The 20,513-nt window shown below is 47.3% G+C and overlaps 1 protein-coding gene across 1 annotated transcript; it reads right to left on the reverse strand.

Annotated features, from left to right (window-relative positions):
* Positions 1-11,422: 11,422 nt before the first annotated feature.
* On the reverse strand, positions 11,423-17,600 carry SAT1 (spermidine/spermine N1-acetyltransferase 1). The gene is made up of 6 exons (XM_038757379.1): positions 17,299-17,600; positions 14,323-14,374; positions 14,144-14,227; positions 12,162-12,263; positions 12,033-12,073; positions 11,423-11,934 (listed from the first exon to the last, which is right to left on the reverse strand). The coding sequence occupies exons 1-6, from the start codon at positions 17,362-17,364 to the stop codon at positions 11,764-11,766; spliced, it is 516 nt and encodes a 171-aa protein (XP_038613307.1). The 5' UTR covers positions 17,365-17,600; the 3' UTR covers positions 11,423-11,763.
* Positions 17,601-20,513: the final 2,913 nt, after the last annotated feature.

Here is a 20,513-nt window from a genome sequence, read left to right on the forward strand (position 1 = left end):
TGTCTGCTGTGTGACCTTGGGCAAGTCACTTAACTTCTCTGCGCCTCGGTTCCCTCACCTGAAAAATGGGGATTAAGGCTGTGAGCCCCTCATGCGACAACCTGATTACCCTGTATCTACCCCAGTGTTTAGAATGGCGCTTGGCACATAGTAAGCGCTTAACAAATGCCATCATCATTATTATTATTAGAGGAAAGACCACGGATGTAGGAGTCAGAGGATGTGGGTTCTAATCCCGGCTCTGCCACTTGTCTGCTGTGTGACCTTGGGCGAGTCACTTAACTTCACTGTGCCTCAGTTACCTCACCTGAAAAATGGGGATTAAGGCTGTGAGCCCCTCATGCGACAACCTGATCACCCTGTATCTACCCCAGTGCTTAGAATGGCGCTTGGCACATAGTAAGCGCTTAACAAATGCCATCATCATTATTATTATTAGAGGAAAGACCACGGATGTAGGAGTCTGAGGATGTGGGTTCTAATCCCGGCTCTGCCACTTGTCTGCTGTGTGACCTTGGGTGAGTCACTTAACTTCTCTGTGCCTCAGTTACCTCACCTGAAAAATGGGGATTAAGCTCATGGGGCAACCTGATTACCCTGTATCTACCCCACTGCTTAGAATGGCGCTTGGCACATAGTAAGCCCTTAACAAATACCATTATCATCATCATCATCATCATCAATCGTATTTATTGAGCGCTTACTATGTGCAGAGCACTGTACTAAGCGCTTGGGAAGTAAAAATTGGCAACATCTAGAGACAGTCCCTACCCAACAGTGGGCTCACAGTCTAACACAGGCTCACATTATTATTATTACTATTATTATTAAGCACTTAGTACAGTGTTCTGCCCCCAGCGCTCAATAATACGATCGATTTGGGTGGGGAAACGGACGTTATGAGTGTGTAAGTGCTTCGTGGTAAAGTGAGGCTTTGTGGTGTCTACTTGCTTTGCTGTATCGAACTCCCCCAAGCGCTTAGTACAGTGCTCTGCATACCGTAAGTACGGAGTAAATGCCATTGATTGATACAGTAGGGAGGGAAATGGAGAAGCTGAGTAAGAAAACTGCTTCTCGTATTTGAAGCGCTTTTTTTGTCTCCCCCGTTAGTTTGCAAGTTTCTTGTGGGCAGGGCATGATGTGTGCTACTTCCCTTTTAATTTTCCCAGGGCAGTGGGGATTGTGATCAGAGTGGCTCAAAAAGTAGCACGGATTGATTGATTCAGTGTGCCGTAGGAGCAGTGTGGCCCGGTGGAAAGAACCCGGGGCCCGGGAGTCAGAAGGGCCTGGGTTCTAATCCTGGCTCCGTCAGTTGTTTACTGTGGGACCTTGGGCACATAAATAATAATGATAGTAGTAATAATGGCATTTGTTAAGCGCTTACTATGTGCAAAGCACCGTTCTAAGCGCTGGGGAGGTTTCAAGGTGATCAGGTTGTCCCACGGGGGGCTCACAGTCTTCATCCCCATTTTGCAGATGAGGGAACTGAGGCCCAGAGAAGTGAAGTGACTTGCCCAAAGTCACACAGCCGACAAGTGGCGGAGCTGGGATTTGAACCCGTGACTTCTGACTCCAAAGCCCGGGCTCTTCCCACCGAGCCACGCTGCTTCTCTGGGCCTCAGTCTCCTCAAGTGTAAAATAATATTAATCATGGTATTTGTTAAGCACTTGCTATAATAATAATAATGGCATTTATTAAGCACTTACTATTGCAAAGCACTGTTCTAAGCGCTGAGGGGAGATACAAGGTGATCAGGTTGTCCCACCGTGGGCTCACAGTCTTCATTCCCATTTTCCAGATGAGGTAACTGAGGCACAGAGAAGCGAAGTGACTCGCCCAAAGTCACACAGCCGATGATTGGCGGAGCTGGGATTTGAACCCATGACCTGTGACTCCAAAGCCCGGGCTCTTTCCACTGAGCCACGCTGCTTCTCTGGGCCTCAGTCTCCTCAAGTGTAAAATAATATTAATCATGGTATTTGTTAAGCACTTGCTATAATAATAATAATGGCATTTATTAAGTGCTTACTATGTGCAAAGCACTGTGCTAAGCGCTGGGGGGAGATACAAGGTGATCAGGTTGTCCCACGCGGGGCTCACAGTCTTCATCCCCATTTTCCAGATGAGGTAACTGAGGCACAGGGAAGCGAAGTGACTCGCCCAAAGTCACACAGCCGATGATTGGCGGAGCTGGGATTTGAACCCATGACCTGTGACTCCAAAGCCCGGGCTCTTTCCACTGAGCCACGCTGCTTCTCTGGGCCTCAGTCTCCTCAAGTGTAAAATAATATTAATCATGGTATTTGTTAAGCACTTGCTATAATAATAATAGCATTTATTAAGCACTTACTATGTGCAAAGCACTGTTCTAAGATACAAGGTGATCAGGTTGTCCCACCGTGGGCTCACAGTCTTCATCCCCATTTTACAGATGAGGTCACTGAGGCCCAGAGAAGCGAAGTGACTCGCCCAAAGTCACACAGCTGATGATTGGCGGAGCTGGGATTTGAACCCATGACCTGTGACTCCAAAGCCTGAGCTCTTTCCACCGAGCCACGCTGCTTCTCTGGGCCTCAGTCTCCTCAAGTGTAAAATAATATTAATCATGGTATTTGTTAAGCACTTGCTATAATAATAATGGCATTTATTAAGCACTTTGTGCAAAGCACTGTTCTAAACGCTGAGGGGAGATACAAGGTGATCAGGTTGTCCCACCGTGGGCTCACAGTCTTCATCCCCATTTTCCAGATGAGGTCACTGAGGCCCAGAGAAGTGAAGTGACTTGCCCAAAGTCACACAGCTGACAAGTGGCGGAGCTGGGATTTGAACCCATGACCTGTGACTCCAAAGCCCGGGCTCTTTCCACTGAGCCACGCTGCTTCTCTGGGCCTCAGTCTCCTCAAATGTAAAATAATATTAATCATGGTATTTGTTAAACACTTGCTATAATAATAATAATGGCATTTATTAAGTGCTTACTATGTGCAAAGCACTGTGCTAAGCGCTGGGGGGAGATACAAGGTGATCAGGTTGTCCCACCGTGGGCTCACAGTCTTCATCCCCATTTTCCAGATGAGGTAACTGAGGCACAGAGAAGCGAAGTGACTCGCCCAGAGTCACACAGCCGATGATTGGCGAAGCTGGGATTTGAACCCATGACCTGTGACTCCAAAGCCCGGGCTCTTTCCACTGAGCCACGCTGCTACTAAACGCTGCGGTGGATACAAGCAAATCAGGTTGGACACAGTCCCTGTCCCACACGGGGCTCACAGTCTTAATCCCCATTTTACAGATGAGGTAACTGAGGCACAGAGATGTGAAGTGACTTTCCTAAGGCCACACAGCAGAGAAATGAGAAGCAGCATGGCCTAGTGGATACAGCATGGTCTTGGGAGGGACCTGGGTTCTAGTTCCGGCCCCACCACTTGTCTTAGAACAGCGCTTTGCACATAGTAAGCGCTTAACAAATGCCATCGTTAGTATTATTATTATTGTCTGCTGGGACCTTGGGCAAGTCATTTCACTTCTCTGCGCCTCAGTTACCCCATCTGTACGATGGGGATTAAGACTGTGAGCCCCAAGTGGGACAGGGACTGTGTCCAACCTGATTTGCTTGTATCCACCCCAGCGCTTAGTACAGTGCCCAGCGCATAGTAAGTGCTTAACAAATACCATTTTTTTTTTAAAAAGTGGCAGAGCCGGGATCGGAACCCGTGACTTTCCGATTCCCAGGCTTGTGCTGTACCCATTAGACCATGGGAATTTACTACCTGCTCGCCCTTCTATTGTGAACCCCATGAGGGAAGGTCAGTCAGCCGTATTTATTGAGAGCTTACTATAATAATAATAATTATGGTATTTGTTAAGCGCTTACTATGTGCCAAGCACTGTTCTAATAATAATAATAATAATGGCATTTGTTAAGCGCTTACTATATGCAGAGCACTGTTCTAAGCGCTGGGAGTGGATACAAGGTGATCAAGTTGTCCCACATGGGGCTCACAGTCTTAATCCCCATTTTACAGATGAGGTAACTGAGGCTCAGAGAGAAGTGAAGTGACTTGCCCAAGGTCACACAGCAGACATGTGGCGGAGCCAGGATTCGAACCCATGCCCTCTGACTCCGAAGCCCGTGCTCTTCTCCACTGAGCCACGCTGCTCCTCTAAGCCCTGGGGTCGACCCCACGTGGGGCCCAGGCTCTTAATCCCCATTTTACAGACGAGGTAACTGAGGCCCAGAGAAGTGAAGTGGCTTGCCCAAGGTCACACAGCCAAGTGAAGCAGCGTGGCTCAGTGGAAAGAGCCCGAGCTACGGATTCAGAGGCCATGGGTTCAAATCCCGGCTCCGCCAATCGTCGGCTGTGTGACTTTGGGCAAGGCACTTATCTTCTCTGGGCCTCAATCAATCAATTGTATCTATTGAGCGCTTACTGTGTGCAGAGCACTGTACTAAGCGCTTGGGAAGTTCCCTCATCTGTAAAATGGGGATGAATCAATCAATCGATCGTATTTATTGAGCGCTTACTGTGTGCAGAGAACTGTACTAAGCGCTTGGGAAGTCCAAGTTGGCAACATATAGAGACAGTCCCTACCCAACAGTGGGCTCACAGTCTAGAAGGGGGAGACAGAGAACAAAACCAAACATATTAACAAAATAAAATAAATAGAATAGATATGTACAAGTAAAATAAATAGAGTAATAAATCCGTATCCATATATACAGGTGCTGTGGGGAAGGGAAGGAGGTAAGGCCGGGGGGATGGAGAGGGGAAGGAGGGGGAGAGATGAAGACTGGGAGCCCCCCGTGGGACAACCTGATCACCTTGTAACCTCCCCAGCGCTTAGAACAGTGCTTTGCACAGAGTAAGCGCTTAATAAATGCCATCAAAAAAAAAGAAAAGCGGCAGAACCGGGATTAGAATTCGCATCTTCTGCCTCCCAAGCCCATGGTCTTTCCACTAAGACACGCTGCTTCCCTACCTGATCACCTTGCAACCTCCCCAGCGCTTAGAACAGTGCTTTGCACACGGTAAGCGCTCAATAAATACGATTGATTGATTGATACAAGGGCACCTTGTAACCTCCCTAGCGCTTAGAACAGTGCTTGGCACATAGTAAGCGCTTAACAAATGCTATCATTATTATTATTAGTATTACCGCGTGCAGAGCATTGTACTAAGCGCTTGGGAGAGTCTAATAGAGCAATAAACAGGCCCGTTCCCTGCCCACAGCACGCTTACAGTCTAGAGGACTGCGTCTGACCTAATTAACTTAACCCCAGTCCTTAGTACTCTGTTTGGCATGTCGTAGTCTTTTAGACCGTGAGCCCACTGTTGGGTAGGGACCGTCTCTATATGTTGCCAACTTGGACTTCCCAAGCGCTTAGTACAGTGCTCTGCACACCGTAAGCGCTCAATAAATACGATTGATTGATTGATGTGGTAAGCCTTAACAAGTACCATAAAAAAACCCCTCCCTGAATGCAGAAATCTTAAAACTTGCCGCCCGAGCAGCTGTTTTAAAGTCACGGGCTGCATAGAGAAGCAGCGTGGCTCAGGGGAAAATCAATCAATCAATCAATCAATCGTATTTATTGAGCGCTTACTATGTGCAGAGCACTATACTGAGCACTTGGGAAGTACAAATTGGGAAGTACGAAGTACGAAAGAGCCCGGGCTTTGGAGTCAGAGGTCATGGGTTTGAATCCCGGCTCCGCTACATGTCTGCTGTGTGATGTTGGGCAAGTCACTTCACTTCTCTGAGCCTCAGTTACCTCATCTGTAAAATGGGGATTAAGACTGTGAGCCCCACGTGGGACAGCTTGATCACCTTGTATTCCCCCCAGCGCTTAGAACAGTGCTTTGCACATAGTAAGCGCTTAACAAATGCCATTATTATTATTATTATTATTATTATTGGAGTCAATGGTCACGGGTTCGAATCCCGGCTCCGCCAATTGTCAGCTGGGTGACTTGGGGCAAGTCGCTTCACTTCTCTGGGCCTCAGTTCCCTCATCTGTAAAATGGGGATTGACTGTGAGCCCCTTGTCGGACAACCTGATCACCTTGTAACCTCCCCAGTGCTTAGAACAGTGCTTTGCACATAGTAAGTGCTTAATAAATGCCATTATTATTATTATTATTATTATTATTATTATCTCCCCTGGCTGATTCCTTCCCCGTCATTAATTAGCCCCCGCCCCAGAATCAACCGCAACGTCAACATGGCCGAGAAGCAGGATGCGGCGAGCTTCGCCAAAGTCCCTTCCTGTTTCGATAGTGGAGCATTTTGCAACTGTCGAGTCATTTTGCAAGAGCCTTTGGGGGATTTCACTGTCACAGCACAGGACGTGATTCTCAAAATAAGGGGAAATGACAACCCTGAGAAATGCCCTGATAATAATACCGTGATGGTATTTCATCAATCGTATTTATTGAGCGCTTACTATGTGCAGAGCACTGTACTAAGCGCTTGGGAAGTACAAATTGGCAACATCTAGAGACGGTCCCTACCCAACAGTGGGCTCACAGTCTAAAAGGGGGAGACAGAGAACAAAACCAAACATACTAACAAAATAAAATAAATAGAATAGATATGTACAAATAAAATAAATAAATAAGTAGAGTAATAAATCTGTACAAACATATATCCATATATACAGGTGCTGTGGGGAAGGGAAGGAGGTAAGATGGGGGGGATGGAGAGGGGGACGATTAAGCGCTTTACAGATGAGGTAACTGAGGCCCAGAGACGTGAAGTGACTTGCCCAGTCACACAGCTGACAAATAACTTGGGACTTCCCAAGCGCTTAGTACAGTGCTCTGCACACGGTAAGTGCTCAATAAGTACGATTGATTGATTTAGTACAATCTACTCATCCTATCCCGCCTTGATTACTTGGTATTTGTTAAGCGCTTACTCTGTGTCAAGCACTGTTGCAGGTCGAAGCTAACCGGGTTGGACGTAGTTCCTGTCCCACATAATAATAATAATTGGCATTTGTTAAGCGCTTACTATGTGCAAAGCCTCTGTTCTAAGCGCTGGGGAGGATACAGGGTGATCAGGTTGTCCCACGTGGGGCTCATGGTCTTAATCCCCATTTTACAGATGAGGGAACTGAGGCCCAGAGAAGTTAAGCGACTTGCCCAAGATCACACAGCAGACAGGTGGTGGAGTCGGGATGGGGCTCACAGTCTCAATTCCCATCTTACAGATGGGGTAAGATATCTATCTATCTATCTATCTATCTATCTATCTATCTATCTATCTATCTATATAGATAGATAGATAGATATAGATATATACCTATATATATATGTATATATGTTTGTACGTATTTATTACTCTATTTTATTTGTACATATTTATTCTATTTATTTTATTTTGTTAATATGTTTGGTTTTGTTGTCTGCCTCCCCCTTCTAGACTGTGAGCCCGCTGTTGGGTGGGGACCGTCTCCATATGTTGCCAACTTGGACTTCCCAAGCGCTTAGTACAGTGCTCTGCACACATAAATACGATTGAATGAATGAATGAATGAATAAGAACAGAGCTTGGCACGTAGTAAGCGCTTAACAAATACCAGCACCATCATCATCATTATTATTATAACTGAGGCACAGAGAGGTGAGCAGCTGTTCGAAGCACTGGGGTGGATCCAAGATAATCAGGTGGGACCCAACTCCCGTTCCTCTCAGGGCTCACGGTCTTAACTCCCATTTCCCAGATGAGGGAACTGAGGCCCAGAGAAGTGAAACGATTTGCCCGAGGTCACACAGCAAACAAGCGGCAGAGCTGGGAATTAGAAACCAGTTCCTTCGGATTCCCGGGCCCAGGTTCTAACCCCTAGTCCAGTGATAAATTAGCAGGATGACGTATTTCCCGTCCAAAATACGCCGAGAGAAGTTGCTCTCTTAAGGAGGAAAAAGAAACCCCTACTGCCTCTGTGACTAATGGGCTTAAATCAATTAATTCAATTAACCACTAACACAAATCCTCTAGATTGTCAGCTTATACATTCCTGCCATAAACTGGTGCTGAAATCAATCAATCGTATTTATTGAGCGCTTACTATGTGCAGAGCACTGTACTAAGCGCTTGGGAAGTACAAATTGGCAACACATAGAGACAGTCCCTACCCAACAGTGGGCTCACAGTCTAAAAGGGGGAGACAGAGAACAGGACCAAACATACCAACAAAATAAAATAAATAGGATAGAAATGTACAAGTAAAATAAGTAAATAAATAAATAAATAGAGTAATAAATATGTACAACCATATATACATGAAATCAATCAATCATTTGTATTTATTGAGCGCTTACTGTGTGCAGAGCGCTTGGGAAATCCAAGTTGGCAACATATAGAGACGGTCCCTACCCAACAGCGGGCTCACAGTCTAAAAGGGGGAGACGGAGAACCAAACCAAACATACTAACAAAATAAAATAAATAGAATAGAGAGGTACAAGTAAAATAAACAAATAAATAAAGTAATAAATCTGTACAAACATATATACGTATATACAGGTGCTGTGGGGAAGGGAAGGAGGTAAGATGAGGGGGATGGAGAAATCAGTAAGGTTGGGTTTTGGTCAGTTATTATTATTGCGCTTGGATCTCTAGCCTTTTAAGGACCTGACAGTCATCCCACCCTCAGCCCACAGCACTTTAGTACATATTCATAATTTATTTATTTACGTTCATGTACGTCTCCCCATCTAGACTGTAAGCCTGTGGGCAACGAATATGTTTACCAAGTCTTGTATTCTCCCAAGTGCTCAGCACAATGCTCTGCACCCAGTAGGTGCTCAATAAATATCATTGATTAGGTTGGACACCTTTCCTAAACTGTTCTAAGCACTAGAGTAGATCCAAGATAATCAGGTTGGACACCGTCCCTGTCCCACGTGGAACTCACGGTCTAAATTGGAGGGAAGGGGAGTTAATCCTCATTTTACAGGTGATATAACTGAGGCACAGAGAAATTAAGCAACCTGTTTCATCGAACCGGGCCGCTTTTGCTCGTGTAAAAACACCTTCCTTAGCCAGTGGAGTAGTTTTTCATCATCAAACGTATTTATGGAGCTCTTACTATGTGCAGAGCACTGTACTAAGCGCCTGGGAAGTACAAATCGGCAGTTTTTCTCACCGAAATCAAGTCTCTCCTTGATTTTGCAGAGTTGAGAGCTGAAAATTCAAAGCCTGGAGACGGGTAGAGAAGCAGCGTGATGTGGTGAATAGACCCCAAGCCTGGGAGTCAAAAGGCCATGGTTTCTAATCCCGGCTCCATCGCGTGTCTGCTGTGTGACATTGGGTAAGTCACTTCACTTCTCTGTGCCTCATTTACCTGTCTGTAAAAGGGGGATTAAGATTGTGAGCCCCATGTGGGACAGGGACTGTGTGCAACCCGATTTGCTCTCCTGTCCCCGGTGGGGCTCACAGTCGAAGGGACTGAGTTCTAATTCTGAGTATCAGTCATTTGGTACTTTGTCAACAAAACCGCGGGCCTTTTAATTAGCGGATGTTTGGGTGCTTTGCTTGTGGAATCGTTATTTTTTCTGCCTTTACTTCTGTCCTCCAGACCACGACCTCGTTGTGGGAAGGGAATGCGTGTTATCTTGTTCTTTTGTACACTCCTAAGCGCTCAGTACAGTGCTGTGCACGGAGCAAGCACTCAAAGACTGATTGATGGCCAAGATTAATACGTGCGCAGCTAATCACGTTGCTTTTTGTGGCTGCCGGGCAGATAAAAACTTAGTAGCAAGTGTGAAATCAATCAATCAATCAATCAATCAATTGTATTTATTGAGCACTTACTGTGTGCAGAGCACTGTACTAAGCGCTTGGGAAGTACAAGGTGGCAACATATAGAGATGGTCCCTACCCAACAGTGGGCTCACAGTCTAGAAGGGGGAGACGGAGAACAAAACCAAACATATTAACAAAATAAAATAAATGAAAGGACTCTGCCTTTAGGTGGGTTTGATAAAACAACTCAAAGGGGGCTGGCGTTGCGGGGAGGGCGTTTAGCTAGCCTTTATGCCTTAATTTAAGCAATCCTCAAGAGGATACGGAAGCATTTATTAAAATTGTACACAGGAGAGCCCCACGCCTCTGTAGAGGGTGAGCCCTCAGAAAAATGAGAAAATAAAGCATGATATTATCAGTTATCGAGCGCTTATTGGGTGCAGAACACTGTACTAAGTGCTCGAGAGAGTTCAACATAGTAGATTTGTCCTCTGCCTTCAGTGCGTCGAGAGGATTTGTGTTAGTGGTTAATGGAATTATTTAAGCCCTTTAGTCTTGGAGTCGGTACGGGTTCCATTTTCCTCCTTCGGAGGGCAATTTCCTTCCTCATATTACGGGCAGGGAGCGTGTCTGCTAATTCTGTCGTATTGGACTCTCCCAAGCGCTTAGTACAGTGCTCTGCATGTAGTAAGTGCTCAATAAATGCCATTGATTGCTTGATATTATCAAAACGTGCGGGGGTTTCCACTTTCCCTAAAGTTGCCTTGCTTCATTTTTCTCAACTGGCAATATGGTTATTATCGCTAATAATATTATTTGTTAAGCACTTACTACGTGCCAGGCACTATACTATACGTAGTCCTGGTCCCACCCAGGAGCTGTTCAATAAAACAGCACGTGAATGGAAGTGGCAACGGTCTACTAATCTTTTCATTCTCCTTTGTACTTTCCCCAAGCGCTTAGTACAGTACTCTGCACACGGTAAGCGCTTAATAAATACGATGGAATGAATGAATTTAGTTTAACCACAGGAAGAAATGTTGAATTCATTCCGTCTGCAGTCATTTTCATTTGAGCTATTTACTTTCAAATTGCCCTTCTCCCTTAATTTGGAAAAAATCTAGTCCTCTCTGCCTGTTTGGTGAGATTGTTGCGGCCAAGGACCCAACACTGAATTTTTTAAAATTTAAAATTAAAAAAACAAAAAACAAAAACCCAAGAAACAACCCCCACTCTCCACAAAATAGAAACCCTTGTGATCCACCCAAAGTAGGTGGAGAGTTGATTGGACTCTTGCCTCCTAGACTGAAAACTCATTGTGGACAGGGAACGCGTCTGTTATACTGTTGTGTTGTACTCTTCCAAGCGCTTAGTACAGTGCCCTGCACATAGTAAGCGCTCGATAAATGATGGGTGTAAAGAAAGCTTCAACACTTGGGCAATGTGCCAACTACCCTTCGTCTCAATTATCTTGGCAGCTTTTTTCATACATTCTCTTTACTCTTCTTTGCCCCGAATACCTCACTGTAAAACTAACTCAGCCCTCGACTATCCTTCAGCTCATACTGTATGTCTTGAAATTGGTGCAAATATCCCCAGAAATGTTGTAAATTAAAAAAAAAATGCCCCATAGAAGTCCTGCTGAGTGAAAGATGCACCCTCCAAACAATGCTGCTAGTAAAGTGAAGGCCAGTTTATTTTTAAAAAAAAACAGAAACTCCATATGCCAGCGTGTACACTGTACACATTTAAATGACTCACGAGAATGAAGCTTTTATTTCATATACATTTAAAGACGGCACACCTTCTTCGAAACGTTTGAGAAAAAACAGGTTAGCAAGACCGACCTTTCTTCCAACACCAGAGCAACTAACACGTTTCAATCCCACCGGCAGTAAAGCTTTCGAACGGGAGGCCGTGCGATCACTGCTCCCGACGACAGGGTAGAAAGCAAGAGAAGAATTTATTTGTGGCGGAGCGGACCGGGACCCGGCCGTCGCTCCGCGGCCCGCCTCACTCCTCGGATGCCATCTTGAGCAGGTACTCCTTGTCGATCTTGAAGAGCCTCCATCCCTCCTCACTGGACAGGTCGGAGGCGCCCCGTCTCTTGTAGAAGTTGATGGAAGGCTCGTTCCACTCGGCCACCAGGAAATGCATGCTGTTGCAGCGGCAGTCGACCGCGACCTGTGCCGAGAGACGACCGGGGGCGTCACTCGGTTCCCCGCGGAGCCACGGCCACCTGATCGGGGGCCGGGTTCGAGAATTCAAGACCAGGGCCCTACCTGACTCAGATTCTTCAGAATTTCGGAACCGATACCAAAACCTAGGAGGCGGAGAGAGGAGCGGGTTGTTCTCCCCGGACCCTGACCACACCAATCGCGCGTTCTTCTTCCAAGTTCCCGCCTCCCTACCTCTGAAATCCTTCATCACAAAGAAGTCTTCGAGGTACAGCAACTTGCCGATCCACGGGTCGTACGTGAAGTAGTACATGGCAAAGCCGATGATGCCGTACCCTGGAAGGGGAAAGATCGCGTGAGTTCTCCTCCCTTTTTACATTTTTTAGTTTGTGGCATCGGATAAGCCTTTTCTTTGTACCAGGCACTATACTACGCTCTGGGCTAGATACAAGCTAATCGGGGTTGGACACGGTCATCGTCCCCCACAGCCTTCATCCCCACCTGACCGACGAGGGAACCGAGGCACAGAGAAATGGAGCGACTTGCCCTAGGTCCCGCGGCACGATAGTGGCGGGGCTGGGATGAGAACCCGGGTCCTTCTGCCTCCCAAGGCCCTGGCTCTAACCACTAAGCCACGCTGCTTCTCAATAAGGAAGGGGAGGACGGGAAACTCCGCAGGACTTGCAGGCAGGAAATTCAGGGTGGCCCGAGACTTTGAAAATTAACGTGTACAGACGCAGAGACTAAGCGGTTAGTGATTCCCACACTGATTCCTTCCGCACGCAGTTGCAAAACAGCTGTGCGTCTAAGAGCGCTCAGCCGGTGTCTTCAAAAGGGCAGTTGTGCAAAAAGCAACACCGGCACCCGGAGGGCGGAAGGGAATTCTGTCATCGTGAATCACGGCTCTGTGCAACGTTGACCCCGTGGCCGTCTCCCGATTAGCTCGTACGGCATTACGGTTAAAGGGCTCCCCAGAGCCAAAAGCCACGGCGGTCAGCTCTACACGCACGTCACTCGCAACCTGTCGACTCATCGGGACGTCCGCTGGGGAATACAAATCAGGTTCACACGGCAGTTCAGAATTCAAGGGCAAAGGAGAGCAAGACTCTGCTTCCTTAAGATGGGAACGTCGGGCTGAAAAGGATCTGGCTGAATCGACGATTCGGTTTTCCAATTGACGTTGGCCCCGTTTTAGAAACAAGACACGGGGTGCTTAGGAAGCACTTCTTGCGTCTCCCAACATCTCACCCCGGCCCCTCCCCGCTGAGGAAAAGCAACCCACGGTCGCGCTGGGCTCTTTTGCCGTTGGCTTTCGGCGGGAGCCACGGGATTCCCGCTAACTCCCGGGCAGCGTCTGTTTGGAGTTTCGTCCGCTGCCTCCGTGACCGGATCGGCCAAGGGGAATGACCAGAAACAGCTGCCGTTCTTCGAACTGTTTCTTTTAGACTGTGAGCCCACTGTTGGGTAGGGACTGTCTCTATGTGTTGCCAATCTGTACTTCCCAGGCGCTTAGTACAGTGCTCTGCACATAGTAAGTGCTCAACAAATACGATTGATTGATTGACGGATTCCCCCGCCCGCCCACCCACCGAAATGACGAGGCCAGGTAGCGCCTTTCCGGATATTTTGCTTTGCTTGGAAAACAGGCGGAGGAAGAGAGCGTGAACGGGGAGTTTCTGATCTACCGTGTTTTTCTCGTTTGGTTTTTTTTTTTTGGTTTTGTTTTTAAAGTGTATGGGGAAATCCCTGTTAGCCTTACCTCGGATCACATGATCATCTACTTTATTGTGTAACGGATCTTTTAGTTACCTCCCCGCCCATCCATGTACACGGAAGGGCCATGTACATGGCGAAGCTAGAGACCGTAACCTGAAGATTGGGACAAATTAAAGAAAAAATGTGATTCAACACGATTACAGAAGGTCACGTCAGGGTCAAACAAGAACCATTTTATGACACTCAATTACATCAAAATGACATTCTACCTGGCTGTGATCTGAACACACGGCTTTCACACGCCTTATTTTTAGAAACCGCATCGAACTCTGTTTTCAAGCTCTAAATCTGGGTGCGGATGGTACCCACGCCCAGCCTCGCGGCTCTACGGTCGTAACGCCCTGCGTCTTTCTGATCTGTTTTTTTTTTTTTAAAAAAAGTGGAAGAGAGAGAGAGAAGCACACAGGGAAAAAAAAAAAACCCTAAAAAAAACAAGTTACCTTCCTCGGTCCAGTTTTCCTTTGGCACTTCTGCAACCAGGCAATGGTATAAAGGATGCTCGCCGAAGCCATCTTCGAGCAGATCTGCAAGAGGGCACAGAGGAGGGAGAGGGATGCCCCCGGATGAAGGGAAATTGGGAAAAAGCTCCGGGACGGGGCTCCGTCCGGGCCCGACTTACCTTTTTCGGTCAGCCTAACTTGTGCCTCCATGTCTTCGTATTTAGCCAGTTCCTGGAAAGGGGTGGGAGCAGAGGGAAGGGCAGGCTTTAATCAATCAATCAATCCTATTTATTGAGCGCTTACTGTGTGCAGAGCACTTTACTAAGCGCTTGGGAAGTCCAAGTTGGCAACATACAGAGACGGTCCCTACCCAACAGCGGGCTCACAGTCTAAAAGGGGGAGAACGAGAACGAAACCAAACATACTAACAAAATAAAATAAATAGAAGAGATACGTACAAGTAAAATAAATAAATAGAGTAATAAATATGTACAAACATATATACAGGTGCTGTGGGGAAGGGAAGGAGGTAAGATGGGGGGGATGGAGAGGAGGACGAGGGGGAGAGGAGGGAAGGGGGACGGGCACTATTCGGTCAGTCGACGGAATCTGTTGAGCGCTTGCAGTGTGCGGAGCACTGTACTAAACGCTTGGGAGAGTACGACAGAGCCATCAACAGACACAATCCCCACCCACAGCGAGCTTACAGTCTAGAGCTTACTTCTCGACCGTGAGCCCACTGTTGGGGAGGGACCGTCTCTATATGTTGCCAACTTGGACTTCCCAAGCGCTCAGTACGGTGCTCTGCACACAGTAAGCGCTCAATAAATACGATTGATTGATTGAAAAGAGAAATACGATTGATTGATAGAGGACGCCGGGGGGGTCGCTTTCCCAGACGCCGCCCCCGCCTCGATCCGAGCCTGGGAACAGGGAAGATGAGGAGGGCCGGAACTGCGGACGAAATGGGACCCGAGTTCTAATGTGAGGTGTGACCTTGGGCCAGTCACTTCTCTGAGACTTGTTTACCTCACCTGTAAAATGGGGGTGGAGACTGTGAGCCCCGTGTGGGACGAGGGCTACGTCCAACTCGATCGGCTTGTATCAACCCCGGTGGACTTAGCACAGTTCCCGGCAGCGCTGTGTTGTTAAACACTGGTTAATTGTTAAGCGCTTATTATGTGCCAACAACCGTACGGACTGGACTGTACGGACTACAAGATCGTCAGCTCTAAGTAGGAGGAAGAACAAGGGTGGAGTTTTTTCAGCAGAAGAAACTGAGGCAGAGAATAATAATGATGGCATTTATTAAGCGCTTTCTGTGTGCAAAGCACTGTTCTAAGCACTGGGAAGTTAAGTGACTTGACCAAGGTCACACAGCACCGGGAGGGGATTACAACCCGCTCTGTCCCTGAGGCCGGACCTCGACACGGTCCCCAGCGCTTAGTACAGTGCTCTGCACCCAGTAAGCGCTCAACAAACGCCACCGATTCCAGAGCTGACTGTGGGCGGGGAACGCGTCGTCGCCCTGTCGCTCAGTACGGTTCCCCATCCTTAAAATGGGGATGGAGAAACGGCCTGGCTTAGTGGCAAGAGCCCGGGCTTGGGAGTCAGAGGTCGTGGGTTCGAATCCCAGCACTTGTCAGCCGTGTGACCTTGGACAAGTCACTTCACTCGTCTGGGCCTCAGTTACTTCATCTGTCAAATAGGGATGAAGACTGTGAGCCTGAAGTGGGACAACCTGATGACGCTGAATGTACCCCAGTGCTTAGAACAGTGCATGGCACATAATAATGATGGTTTTTGTTAAGCGCTTACTATGTGCCAAGCACTGTTCTCTGAGCATAGTAAGCGCTTAAACAAGAACCAACATTATTATTATTATTATTATTATTGAGCCTGTGAGCCCCACTTGGGACAGGAACTGAGTCCCACACGATTAGCTTGTTTCCACCCCAGCAATTAGTACACTGCCTGGCACGTAGTAAGCGCTTCCCCAGCCCCCCCCGATTAGTCCCTGGGCGCTCAGCGTGGCTCTCAGTGGAAAGAGCCCGGGCTTGGGAGTCAGAGGTCGTGGGTTCGAATCCCGGCCCTGCCACTTGTCTGCTGTGTGGCTTTGGGCAAATCACTTCACTTCTCTGGGCCTCAGTGACCTCATCTGTCAAATGGGGATGAAGACTGTGAGCCCCCCGTGGGCCTGCCTGATCGCCTTGTAACCTCCCCAGCGCTTACAACGGTGCTGGGCACAGAGTAAGCGCTTAACAAATCCCATCATTATTATTCTCTGGGCCTCAGTGACCTCATCTGTCAAATGGGGATGAAGACTGTGCGCCCCCCATGGGACCGCCTGATCGCCTTGTAACCTCCCCAGTGCTTAGAACAGTGCTGGGCACATAGTAAGTGCTTAACAAATCCCATCATTATTATTCTCTGGGCCTCAGTGACCTCATCTGCAAATGGGGATGAAGACCGTGACCCCCCCGTGGGCCCGCCTGATCGCTTCGTAACCTCCCCAGCGCTTAGAACAGTGCTGGGCACATAGTAAGCGCTTAACAAACCCCATCATTATTATTCTCTGGGCCTCAGTGACCTCATCTGCAAATGGGGATGAAGACTGTGAGCCCCCCATGGGCCTGCCTGATCTCCTTGTAACCTCCACAGCGGTTAGAACAGTGCTGGGCACATAGTAAACGCTTAACAAATCCCATCATTGTTATTCTCTGGGCCTCAGTGACCTCATCTGTCAAATGGGGATGAAGACTGTGAGCCCCCCGTGGGCCCGCCTGATCGCCTTGTAACCTCCACAGCGGTTAGAACAGTGCTGGGCACAGAGTAGGCGCTTAACAAATCCCATCATTATTATTCTCCGGGCCTCAGTGACCTCATCTGCAAATGGGGATGAAGACTGTGAGCCCCCCGTGGGACCGCCTGATCGCCTTGTAACCTCCACAGCGGTTAGAACAGTGCTGGGCACATAGTAAACGCTTAACAAATCCCATCATTGTTATTCTCTGGCCCTCAGTGACCCCATCTGTCAAATGGGGATGAAGACCGTGACCCCCCCGGCTGCAACCTCCCCAGCGCTTGGCCCGTAGTGAGCGCCCCCCGGATGCCGCCAGCATCCCCCTCCCCATCACCATGACGACGCGGGTCACCTTGATGAGCCTGAGGATATCGCGACAGTCGTCGGGCCCGGCGGGCCGGATCAGGAAATTGGCCATTTTCTCCTTTTGGCCTTCTTCCCCTTGCACACCAGGCCCCGGTACTTGAAGAGCCGGAGGAGGTGGTTCCTCATTCGTGTCCCGCGGGCGGCCTCTCCTCAGGCACGCTCAGGACGACACCATCACCCGGGCCCGGCCAGGGGACCCTGATGAGGAAGAGGAGGAGGAGGAGGAGGAGGATGAGGATGATGGACCGCGATGGACCGACCACCCTGATGGACCACACGCCGACGGACACTGAGCCCCCGCCGCCGCCAGGGGCCGCTATGTACCCCCGACCCCGGGACACGCCCCCTCCCTGTGACGACACGCGCGGCTCCGCCAATCAGCGCCTCCGCTCCGGCGAGCGACCCCGCCCTCGGGGGGGCCGGCGGGGGGGCCCCCCCTCCCCGAGGGAACGCGCGCCTGCGCAGTCGGGCGCGTGGGTGGGGGGAGGCGGAGGCGACGGTTCGTGCAGGCCGATTTATTGAGCGCTTACTGTCATTCATTCATTCATTCATTCAGTCGTATTTATCGAGCGCTTACTGTCCATTCATTCATTCAGTCGCATTTATTGAGCGCTTACTGTCCATTCATTCATTCAGTCGTATTTATTGAGCGCTGACTGCTCATTCATTCATTCAGTCGGATTTATCGAGCGCTTACTGTCCATTCATTCGTTCATTCATTCATTCAGTCGTATTTATCGAGCGCCTACTGTTCATTCATTCAGTCGGATGTATTGAGCGCTTACTGTCCATTCATTCATTCAGTCGTATTTATTGAGCGCTGACTGTTCACTCATTCAATCGTATTTATCGAGCGCTGACTGCTCATTCATTCATTCAGTCGTATTTATCGAGCGCTTACTGTCCATTCATTCGTTCAATCGTATTTATTGAGCGCCTACTGTTCATTCATTCAGTCGGATGTATTGAGTGCTTACTGTTCATTCATTCGTTTACGCATATTTATTGAGCGCTCACTGTTTGTTCATTCAGTCGTATTTATCGAGCGCTGACTGCTCATTCATTCATTCAGTCGTATTTATCGAGCGCTTACTGTCCATTCATTCGTTCAGTCGTATTTATTGAGCGCCTACTGTTCATTCATTCGGTCGGATGTATTGAGTGCTTACTGTTCATTCATTCATTCACGCGTATTTATTGAGCACTTACTGTTCATTCATTCAGTCGTATTGAGTGCTTACTGTTCATTCAGTCGTATTTATTGAGCGCTGACTGTCCATTCATTCGTTCAATCGTATTTATTGAGCGCCTACTGTTCATTCATTCAGTCGGATGTATTGAGTGCTTACTGTTCATTCATTCAGTCACGCGTATTTATTGAGCGCTTACTGTTCATTCAGTCTTATTGAGCGCTTACTGTCCATTCATTCATTCAGTCGTATTTATTGAGCGCCTACTGTTCATTCATTCAGTCGGATGTATTGAGTGCTTACTGTTCATTCATTCATTCATTCACGCGTATTTATTGAGCGCTTACTGTTCGTTCATTCAGTCTTATTGAGCGCTTACTGTTCATTCATTCAGTCGTATTTATTGAGCGCTTACTGCTCATTCACTCAGTTCATTCATTCAATCGTATTTATCGAGCGCTTACTGTTCATTCATTCATTCAGTCGTATTTATCGAGCGCTTACTGTTCATTCATTCATTCAGTCGTATTTATCGAGCGCTTACTGCTCATTCATTCATTCAGTCGTATTTATTGAGCGCTTACTGCTCATTCATTCAGTCGTATTTATCGAGCGCTTACTGCTCATTCATTCATTCAGTCGTATTTATTGAGCGCTTACTGCTCATTCATTCAGTCGTATTTATCGAGTGCTTACTGCTCATTCATTCATTCAGTCGTATTTATCGAGTGCTTACTGCTCATTCATTCATTCAGTCGTATTTATCGAGCGCTTACTGCTCATTCATTCAGCCGGATTTATCGAGCACTTACTGTCCAGTCATTCATTCAGTCGTATTTATCGAGCGCTGACTGTTCATTCATTCAGTCGTATTTATCGAGCGCTTACTGTTCATTCATTCATTCAGTCGTATTTATTGAGTGCTTACTGTTCATTCATTCAGTCGTATTTATTGAGTGCTTACTGTTCATTCATTCAGTCGTATTTATTGAGTGCTTACAGTCCATTCATTCAGTCGTATTTATTGAGTGCTGATGTTCACTCATTCAATCGTATTTATTGAGCACTGACTGCTCATTCATTCAGTCGTATTTATCGAGCGCTTACTGTCCATTCATTCATTCAATCGTATTTATTGAGCGCCTACTGTTCATTCATTCAGTCGGATGTATTGAGTGCTTACTGTTCATTCATTCATTCACGCGTATTTATTGAGCGCTTACTGTTCATTCATTCAGTCGTATTGAGCGCTTACTGTTCATTCATTCAGTCATATTTATTGAGCGCTTACTGCTCATTCACTCAGTTCATTCATTCAATCGTATTTATCGAGCGCTTACTGCTCATTCACTCAGTTCATTCAATCGTATTTATTGAGCGCCTACTGTTCATTCATTCAGTCGGATGTATTGAGTGCTTACTGTTCATTCATTCATTCATTCACGCGTATTTATTGAGCGCTTACTGTTCATTCATTCAGTCATATTTATTGAGCGCTTACTGATCATTCATTCAGTCGGATTTATTGAGCGCTTACTGCTCATTCATTCAGTCAGATTTATTGAGCGCTTACTGCTCATTCACTCAGTTCATTCAGTCGTATTTATTGAGCGCCTACTGTTCATTCATTCAGTCGGATGTATTGAGTGCTTACTGTTCATTCATTCATTCGTTCACGCGTATTTATTGAGCGCTTACTGTTCATTCATTCAGTCGTATTGAGTGCTTACTGTTCATTCATTCAGTCGTATTGAGCGCTTACTGCTCATTCACTCAGTTCATTCAGTCGTATTTATTGAGCGCCTACTGTTCATTCATTCAGTCGGATGTATTGAGTGCTTACTGTTCATTCATTCATGCGTATTTATTGAGCGCTCACTGTTCATTCATTCAGTCGTATTGAGCGCTTACTGTTCATTCATTCAGTCGTATTTATTGAGCGCTTACTGCTCATTCATTCAGTCGGATTTATTGAGCGCTTACAGCTCATTCACTCAGTTCATTCATTCAA

This window comes from Tachyglossus aculeatus, chromosome 15, assembly GCF_015852505.1.
Source record: "Tachyglossus aculeatus isolate mTacAcu1 chromosome 15, mTacAcu1.pri, whole genome shotgun sequence".
Lineage (NCBI taxonomy): Eukaryota > Metazoa > Chordata > Mammalia > Monotremata > Tachyglossidae > Tachyglossus > Tachyglossus aculeatus.